The sequence below is a fragment of the Echinops telfairi genome, unplaced genomic scaffold, assembly GCF_000313985.2.
Source record: "Echinops telfairi isolate 266 unplaced genomic scaffold, ASM31398v2 ScPeMD7_2291;HRSCAF=2852, whole genome shotgun sequence".
NCBI classification, from domain to species: Eukaryota; Metazoa; Chordata; class Mammalia; order Afrosoricida; family Tenrecidae; genus Echinops; species Echinops telfairi.
The window spans coordinates 8,279,259-8,289,640 of record NW_022106189.1 but is presented as its reverse complement, the minus strand read 5'-3'; the positions used below and the strand labels follow the sequence as shown (position 1 = coordinate 8,289,640).

General features: G+C 39.7%; 1 protein-coding gene across 1 annotated transcript in view; it reads left to right on the top strand.

Moving 5' to 3' along the window:
- Window positions 1–10,382, top strand: part of NETO2 (neuropilin and tolloid like 2) — a 71,631-nt gene that overhangs the window by 5,002 nt on the left and 56,247 nt on the right. The window contains exons 5-6 of the mRNA XM_030886575.2: window positions 2,069–2,092; window positions 2,198–2,325. Coding sequence (XP_030742435.2) covers window positions 2,069–2,092; window positions 2,198–2,325 — 152 coding nt within the window. The remainder of the gene's footprint in view (window positions 1–2,068; window positions 2,093–2,197; window positions 2,326–10,382) is intronic.

Sequence of the window (10,382 nt, the reverse complement as noted above, 5' to 3'; positions counted from 1 at the left end):
TATTTGTCCTGAGGGGTTTATCTATCCTGGATTCCCTATTTCCAGCTCTTATCTATACCATATACGTGCTCTTGTCTAGCTGGATTTGTAAGGTAGAATTGGGGTCATGATAGTGGTGGGGAAGAAGCATTAAAAAACCAAAGCAAAGTTGTATGTTTTGTCTGTGCTATACTGCACTCTGACTGGCTCATCTCTTCCTTGTGACCCTTCTGTAAGGGGATGTCCAATTGTCTACAAATGAGCTTTGGGTCTCCACTCCACACTCCCCCTCATTCACCATGATATTCATTTTGTTCTGGGTCTTTGATACCTGATCCCATCAACTCCTCATGATCACACAGGCTGATGTGCTTCTTCCATGTGGGCTTTATTGCTTCTCAGCTAGATGGCCACTTGTGTATCTTCAACCCTTTAAGACCCCAGGCACTATATCTTTTGATAGTCGGCCACCATCAACTTTCTTCACCACATTTGCTTACGCACCTATTTTGTCTTCAGCAATTTTTGACACAAAAAATTAATTTAAAAAAATTCAAACACATAAAAATGAAATAAGTTCATTATAATCCTGCCTGTCCATATACCATTTATACTCGAGTATAAGTTGACTGCAATATCAGCCGAGGCACCTAATTTTACCACAAAAACTGCATTAAAAATGTGCTGAACAACTCGGCTTACAATGAGTATATACAGTAAATAGAAAGTGTTGGCATTTTGGTGCATGTTATGTTTTCAAATGTTTTCCTATATGCTTTTTGTTTTATTTACAAAATTCTGGTCACACTGTACAAATAATTTTACTACTTGTCTTTAATACCTGAACACCATAAGAAGAAAACTTTCCCTTACAGTAAACACATTATGGAAATTTTAAGAAGTTGTTTCAGTGGCAAAAAGGCAATATTTTCAAAAGGTGAAACTTGCCTTTTGAAGATTAGCTTAATGTATAATATGTCTCAGAGCCTGTTCTTTTTTAACTTAATAAAGTAAATCCAACCTTGGATTTACTTTTAGTGAAGAACTAAAAGATACTTAAGCTCTTTTGTATAGAAATTCATTAGACCCTAGGTATCTGTATTACTCATTGAAGTTGCCAGGATTATCCCATTTACTTTCTGGAAGTAACAGTTCTTTTATCACCTGTAGCTTAGAGGATTTAACATAAAAATGATTATTTTTTATCACTGATATTATTTACTAAAAGAATTTATAAGCTTGATTTTAAGTAAAATTAGATAAAGCCAGACTTTCGCTTAGACTAATAATACATTGTATATTTATTTTTGACAGGTGTGTCTATTTTAAGTTATTTGGGTAAAGGTTTGAGATCTTGATCCATATTATAAAGGCAGTATAGCAGAGTGGTAAAATGTCCAAAGTATAGGTGTCATTGCAATCTGATGTACTGCTCTCTCAGTTACCTCATCTATGAAATGGGATTCTTACATAATCCTCTGGGCACTACTGCCCTAAACATAAAAAAGGTCCCTGATCTTGCTTTTTGCATGTCGGTTTTTATTCCTTTCAAGTAAATTAAACTTATTTTAAATAAAATTTACGAAGATCTGATTCATGCATACACTTTTGAGTCTTTAACACTAAAATAGCAATTACTTCAATTGATTGATTTAGTTACTAGAAGTCAAATACATGACCAGATTAACCAAGTCAGTTATTTTGATATAAACTCTTGACTTTCACGCTTCTGTGAACACTACACAGGATAGACAATCCTATGATTCACCTTGTCAGCTTTCCTTAACACTGAAAAACAAACAAAAACCCCACAACTCACTAGACTAGAACATCTGCTGCTACTGTTAAACAGTGGGTTGGTGTGAGTTTTCAAGTGACATAAAATATTAATTAGTGACTATCAAGTCTAAACATTGATCCTATAAATGACCTGAACATAGTTATAAATAACCAGTCTGTGTTTTCTATCACTGAAATCTGCTTTCTCTCACTTTGCTCCTGAATGGAGGCTTAGGTATTGCTTGAGACAGTAAGTCAGGAGGTAACTAAAGATGCTCAGTGCCAGTGATGCTTTTCTTTTCTCTTACAGATCCCGACTTTACTTACCTTGGAGGTATTTTAAATCCCATCCCAGGTTTAGTATATTACCTCTTTTTTTCTCAAGGTGTTTTTGATTATTCTTATTTTCCTTTGAACGTCCTTCATTCATTCTTTCTAGATTGCCAGTTTGAGCTCTCAGGAGCTGATGGAATAGTGCGCTCTAGTCAGGTGGAACAAGAAGAAAGAACAAAACCTGGCCAAGCAGTTGATTGCATATGGACAATTAAAGCTACTCCAAAAGCCAAGGTAGTGTTATGTCTTGAGTAATTTCAGAGGTGAATATAGAAAGATGTGATTTTTGTAATGATTTGATTTATGCAAATGTTTATTGATGATATAAAGTGATATCACAAGTAAGATTCTATTTTAGTCATTGAACTAAAGTTTTAGCATTATTAAACTATAGACATTTCAAGAATATCACCCATATAGTAAGTTGGTTTATTTTTTAACTTGTATATTTCTAGTTTGTGAAAGCAGTATGAGTATGATACTGATTTGTAAAATCTTTTTGTGGGATGGAAAAACTGGCCACAAGAGTTTAAAAAAAGGTCTGTGTAACTGAACACAAACATAACTGAATAAACACAAAAAAGTCTGGTTTCTTACCATGTTCTATGTTAATCATGTATCGCTTTTACTAGAAAATACTACAGAGAAGAGAAGAATGTTTTAAAGTTTTACTTTTGATTGAAATTAATCCCTAACTGTGTGTGTGTGTGTGTGTGTGTGTGTGTGTGTGTGTGTAAAAGAGAAGAGGTAGTTTGAGTGGTATTAACAAATTATAAAAATCAGATTTGGGTAACCAATTATAAGATCTACATATAACCTTCTCTCTGGAGGTCGGTCAACAGAAAAGTGGGTGACGTTGGACTGTGTAAGATATGACAAAATAACAATGACTTGTAAATTATCACGGGTTCATGAGGGAGGGGGGAATGGGGAAGGAGGGGGAAAAATGAGGAGGAGCTGTTGCCAGGGGCTGGAGTGGAAAGCAGATGTTTTGAGAATGATGATGGCATCAATGTGCAAATGTGCTTGACACAAAGGATGTATGGATTGATTGTGATAAGCGTACGAGCCCCCAATAAAATGATTTAAAAGAAAGATCCCTTTTAATATTTACTTGAAAAAAATCAGATTTATGATTAGAGTAAGATGATGAATTATGTCAACCCCTGTCAGATTTTAATTAATGGTTACCCCAGAAGTGTTGGGGTATATCTCTGCTCCATCAAACTCAAGCGCTCACTGCAATCACCGAGTCAATTCTCACTCTTAGTGATACTTTGGACAAAGTAAAACTTCCACTATGGTTTCTGAGACTGAAAGTCTTTACAGGAGTAGAGCGCCCATCTTTTTTTTCCTGCAGAGGGGCTGGTTGCTTTGAACTTGCTGGCCTTGTGGTTAGCAGCCCAAGATGTAACCTACTATGCCAACAGGACTCCTCTGTGCTCCAAAGGCCTTTCAGTGTTTGATTTTCAGAAGTAGGTTGCCAGGTCTGTCTTCTGAGGCACCCCTGTATGGCCATGAACCATCAGCCATAAATGGCTAGCAACTAAGCAAAAAAAATTGAGAAACATTCGATAAAAATATAACAAAATAACCTTATTAAAGCATTGTAAGTTCCAAAGAAAGAGGGTAATTATTTTATTTTTACATTTTATTTATTTTTAAAAATCATTTTATTGGGGGCTCATACAATTCTTATCACAATCCATACATCCATCCATTGTGTCAAGCACATTTGTACATTTGCTGCCATCATCATTCTCAAAACATTTGCTTTCTACTTGAGCCCTTAATATCAGCTCCTCATTTTCCCCCTCCCTCCCCGCTCCCCCTCCCTCATGAACCCTTGATAATTTATAAATTATTATTTTGTCATATCTTACACCATCCAATATCTCCCTTCACCCACTTTTCTGTTGTCCATCCTCCAGGGAGGAGGGTATATGTAGGTCCTTGCAGTCGGCTCTCCTTTTCTACCCCACCTTCCGTACACCCTCCAGGTATCCCCACTCTCACCACTGGTCCTGAAGGGGTCATCTGTCCTGGATTCCCTGTGTTTCCAGTTTCTCCCTGTGTTTCCAGTTTCTATCTGTACCAATGTACATCCTCTGGTTTATCCAGATTTGTAAGGTAGAATTGGGATCATGATAGTGGTGGGGGGAGGAAGCATATAAGAAGTAGAGGAAATTTTTATGTTTCATTGTTGCTACCCTGCACCTTGACTGGCTTGTCTCCTCTCCTCAATCCTTCAGTAAGGGGATGTTCAATTGCCTACACGTGGGCTTTGGGTTTCCACTCTGCACTCACCCTCATTTACAATGATATGATTTTTTGTTCTTTGATGCCTTCAAGCCTTTAAAGACCCCAGACGCTATGTCTTTTGATAGCCGGGCACCATCAGCTTTCGTCACCACATTTGCTTATGCACACATTTGCCTTCAATGATCATATCGGGGAGGTGGGCACCCTCTGATGTGATTTTTTGTTCTTGAATGTCTTAATACCTGGTCCCTTCTACACCTCGTGCTCATACAGGCTAGTGTGTTTCTTCCATGTGGCTTTGATGCTTCTGAGCTAGATGGCCGCTTGTTTACCTGCAAGCCTTTAAGGCCCCAGATGCTATAATCTTTTGATAGCCGGGCATCATCAGCTCTCTTCACCACATTTGTTTATGCACACATTTGTCTTCAGCGATCATGTCGGGTAGGTGTGCATCATGGAATGTCAATTTAATAGAACAAAGTGTTTTTGCATTGAGTAAGTACTTGAGTGGAGGTCCAATGTCCATCTGCTTCCTTAATACTAAACCTATAAACATATGCACATATATCGATTTCCCCACCTATTTCCTATATAAATATTTTTACATATGTACATGCCTGTATTTAGACCTCTATAAATTGTTTCCTAGTTTTTTCCTCTATTTCCTTTTACTTTTCTCTTGTCCCACTATCATGTTCAGCCTTCATTTGGGTTTAAGTAATTTCTCGCAGTTACATTGCCCTTGCTGAATCCCTACCAGGCCTCTCACACCCTCCTTGCCACTAATTTTGGATCACTTGTTGCTCCCTTGTCCTTGGGTTGGTCAACACCACCTCCTTATCCCTGCCTCTCTGAAAGAGGGTAATTTTTATGGAGTAGAAATGTAGAGGTGTAACACCTAGAAATCAAAGTCACTAATCTACCAGGAAAATTGAATTTTATTTTTTTTTTGTTTTAATATAGCATCACAATGTATAAAATATTTTATATTTTCCAGGGAAAATTAAAAAGGGTTCAATTATAGGGGTAAGTTTTATGCGCCTTTCTTAGTAATTAACAAATCAATTTGAAAATATAATTCCTTAAGAAATACTACAAACCAAGATTTGTGTGATGTAGCTAAAGTACTAAGAGAACATTTAAGACCATAAAGTTTCCCTTCAGAATAAAAACAAGTTAAACATGAATGAACTAAAATTAAACTCAGGAAATTAAAAGAATGGAAAAATAAATACAAAGAAAGTAAAAGGGTACAAGTAAAAGCAGAAATTGATGGAATTTATGACTAAGATATGAGAAAATTAAAACCAAAATTGGCTCGCTCTTACCAATTAACAATTGCTTGGCAAGATTGTGCTAGAAGAAAATCTCATGTCCAGCATTAGAAGTGGGGAAACCTCATGACCTCAATTCTCATAAGAAAACCAGGTGTAAAGTTAACTTTATAATTCAGAGAAGTCATTAGAATATTTTCATAGATAAAGGATTAGGGGAACAAATAACAAATACTAGAAAGAATATCTAGATTTAAATAGTTATAAGAAGGCAAAGGAGCCTCTGGATTTAAGAAAGCATACTACAAAGAAAAAAGTAAGGACTGTGAAGGACAAGTGGAAATTATAAGAGTTTCATTGGCAACTTCATCCACATAGCATATAATTCAGCAGTTAAGTCATATCGAGGAGAGTTGTACAATTATTACCACAATCTGTTTTAGAACATTATCTTCTTTGTACTCATTGTTATTAGTGTTGTCATTTTTTTTAATTGTCAAAAATAAAATATTCTCCAATTCTACATGTATAATTCAATGCCATTGAGTATGCTCTTCATATGCAATCATTATTGTTATCCCTCTTTTTAAAAAATATTTTATTTATTTTAATCATTTTATTTGAGGTTCATGCAATTCTTATCACAATCCATCCATGGTGTGTCAAGCACATTTGTACATTGCCCTCCTCATTCTCAGAACATTTGCTTTCTCTTAAGCCCTTGGTATCAACTCCTCGTTTTTCCCTTCCCACCCCCCTCCCCCCTCCCTCATGAACCCTTGATAATTCATAAATTATTATTATTTTGTCATATCTTACACTGTCCGACGTCTCCCTTCACCCACTTTTCTGTTGTCCATCCCCCAGGGAGGAGGTTATTTGTAGATCCTTTTAATCGGTTCCCCCTTTCTACCCCGGCCTCCCAGTATCGCCACTCTCACCACTGGTCCTGAAGGGATCATCTGTCCTGGATTCCCTAAAAACATTTTATTAGGGGCTCTTACACTTATTATTACAATCCATAGTTGTACAATTGCTGCCCTCATCATATTTAATACATTTTCTTTTCTTCTTGAACTCATTGATATCAGCTCCCATTTATCCTCCCTCCTCCACCCTACCACCCTCCGCAGCCCTCAGTATATTATATATTAATATTATTAATTTTGTCTTCACTTACACTTCCCATTTATCCATTCTCCCTAAATTCTGATGTCCCTTCCCTTCAAATGGAGTTAAACAGTCATCATAGCTGTTTCCCCTCCCATCCTTTTTCCCCTTTTCGTCCCGTATCCTCATCAAGTCAAGACTCCCTTTGCTGTTTCTGAGGGGATAATTTATCTTGGATTTCATGCACTGAAAGATCTAGGATGTACCCATACACATATGCAGGACCAGCAAGGTTAGTGAGGTAAAACTAGGGCCATAGTAGTGGGAGGAGGAAATGGTGGACTTATGGGCTCGGGCAGCACTGGGATCGGATGTTTTCTTGATGCGCACTTAAGCTTTATTTAAAACTCTGTCTTATACATGAGTTTCAGTGGATTTGTTTCTTTAAACTACCCAGACTAATCACTGATACACTGATTCTTCATTTCTTCTAGTCTGTTGGTGTGGTCTCATCTTATTCTGTGATTCTGTTGCCTCGTGCCTTAACTCTTTTATTTCCCTTTGGTATGTGGACTGTATCTTCTCTATTGTTTCATCCTTTATTTATTGATTCCCTCTTAACCTGTATGACTAAGCAGCATTCTAAAGATTTATTTCTGTGGTGGGTCTACTTCTGCTTCTTCTATGAGGGTCATTAGGTCCAGCTCATCCTCTGACATTACATTTTGTTTCTCTTGCTTTCTTGTCGAGGTTGTTAATGCAGTTTGCTCTCTGCCTGTCATTTTGGAGGAGCTCAGCACCATTTTCCCAGGTGTCAAGGACTTTTCTCAGTGGGAGGCTTTTTGGAGGCCTGATTGGGTGGCCCTTGCAGGCAACATGGACACAGAGGTTGCGGGCATTTAGGGTGGTGCTCTGCAGACCTATTGCTTGAGAAGCTGCAGAGGTATGGGGGTTGGCGATGGCTGGAGGCTGTGGAAGGTAGGCCGGGGCCATCAGCAGTATGCAATCTCCTGGGCCAGCGGGATGACCATGGAGCTGGGCCAAACAGGCAGATCTGAAGGGCCAGCAGTGGTGTAGTGGCATGTGGGCTGTGCGGCTGGGGTACAGCAAGGCCAGTGAGGACTGTTGGGAGAGCCACTTAGCCATAGTAGGCCAGCAGGGGGGCCATGGGTGGGCAGCAGCCAAGGTTTGGCCATGATGGCATTAGCCATGGACTAATGGCAGATGGGTTCCAGCTGTGTTGGTATGTGCCACGGGTGAATAATGGAGGGGTATCTGGCTGTGGCTGAGAGCTGCAGGCAGATGGTGGGCTGGCTCTGGTTTCAGTGTCAAGAGTCATGGGTATACAGTGAGCGAGCTCAGGCCACAGTGACTTGAAGTAAAGGTGGATGGCAGATGTGATCTGGACCTGAAAGTTAAGCGCCGTGGGCGGGTGGCGGGTGGACTCTGACCGTGTCTACAAGATCCTCCGGTGGGTGGAGGGTGGACTCCCAGTTGCCGCTGAGGAAGCCGCAATTGGATGGTGAAAGGGGCCCAGCTGTGGTGGAAGGCACCTCAGGCAGATAGTCTCCGGTTGCAGCCACTTGAGCCACATTCCGATGGTAAGGGGGTGCTTGGCTGTAGTGGGAGGATCCATGGGCAGGTGGCAAGTGGTATCCAGTCATAGTAGCAAAATCAGTGATTGGATGGTGTTGGGGGAATCTGGCCAAGGCAGGGAGAGTCATGGGCGGGTTGAAGGCAGACTTCAGCTGCAGTACCAGAGGGTGTATAAGATGGTGTGTGGCCGAGGCATGAATTTTCAACAGTGTGTGTAGCACAGGCTGGGGTTTCCCTGGCACCAGCCCGCAGATCACTGGTGTGTGTGTGTGTAGGGGGGGGGGGGATAATGCCTGGGTCGGAGACGAGCTTCAGGGTGCTACAAGTCTTAATTATATGCTCCCATCTACCCCATTCAGCCTCTCAGTTCCCAATCTAAACAGTCCCCTCCAAGCTCCCAGAACGACCCTCTTTCCTCATTTTCATCTTGCTGGAAGTCCTATTGTTATCCCTCTTCCAATTGTTCCACCACCATTAAAATGAACTCAATATCCCCTAAGGAAAACTCTTCTGTCTTCACCCATGGTAACCATGTTCAAGCCTGTGTCTTTTTTTTAGTAGTTTTCTTGATAAAAATTCAAATACTGTACAGTTCCATAGTTAAATTATTTTTAAAAAGAGTTGTATATGTATTATCACAATCAGTTGTGCTCCCTTCCCCCTCCTGCATTCATTGTTCCTCAATTCATCCCTGCGCTCCCACAAACTATTGAATTAGTTATTGTCACTATGCACCCACTCTTTCTGTGCTTTGTAAACTGGGAAGTATAATAAAAACAATTAAAAAACTAATATAAAGATAAAAATTAAAAGTAAGAAAAAAGGACCACCAACATTAAAAAACAAACAAACCAGGATCTCTGTCTCATCATAAAGCTGTTCGAACCCCTTGCCTTTTGGCCAGCAGGGATCTCCAGAGGCTTAATCTGACTAGATAGTCTGCAGCTGGATTTTAGGCTCCCACTGTTCTCCATAGCCTTTTACAAATTGGTGTTCAAAATTTAAGCTATGATAACTCTTCCCTTCATTATGTTTTGATTTTGTTGTCATCTTTGGGTCACATAGACTTGTATGCTTCTTCAATGTAGACTTAGTTGAGGTCTCATTTAGATAGTTCCTTGTTTGGATACAAACTTTTAAAGACCCCAGACACTATCCCAGTTGATAACAATGCTCCATTTACTTTCTTTACCACACTTTGCTGTAGCACCCTTATTTTCAGTGAGCTCTTCATGAAGGTGAATATCAAACTGTTATAAACCATATGGACTGGGGCCAAAATTATGGCAGAGCCCAGAATCCATCTAATTGTCCACATGTTATGAATAATTCTTGTTTACTTTAGCAGTCAGATGTGGGGGCACCCCCCAAAAAAACAGAAATTCAACCCCCCCCAAGTTATGTATTTAAAATTTTAATAAAGCATCCTATCACCTTGAAAGGATTCTCCATGACACATGTGGGAATTCTGCCCGATCAGATCCCATCACACCGAGGCAAGACACCAAGGGAGTGGAACACAACAGCAAGGGGAACAGAGCAATGAAGTCCCTAGGGAATACCAAAAATAGACTTTGGTACCAAGGCTTGGTGCACCATCAGACTTGACCAGAAAACACTCCTAAAGGACAACAAACAGTCCTTGAACTAACTACAAGCTTTTCTTTCTTTTTTGTTTTTTGTCATTGGCTCGTTGTTGTTTTGTTTTCTTTTGTTGCTTGATTTTGGTCTGTCTTGTTTTTGTGCATGTTATTATCTTCGCAGGTCTGTCTAAATAAGATAGGCTGGATGAACAATCTGGAGGAGAAAACAACGGGACTGACAGTTCCAGGGGGACATGGGAGAGGGGGAGCGGGGGAAAGGAAGTGGTGTTAACAAACCCAGGGAGACGGGAACAACAAGTGATCCAAATCAGTGGTGAGGAGGGTGTAGGAGGCCTGGTAGGGCATGACCAAGGATAATGTAATCAAGAGGAATGAATGAAACCCAAATGAAGGTTGAACATGATAGTGGGACAAGAGGAAAGTCAAAGGAAATAGAGGAAAGAGC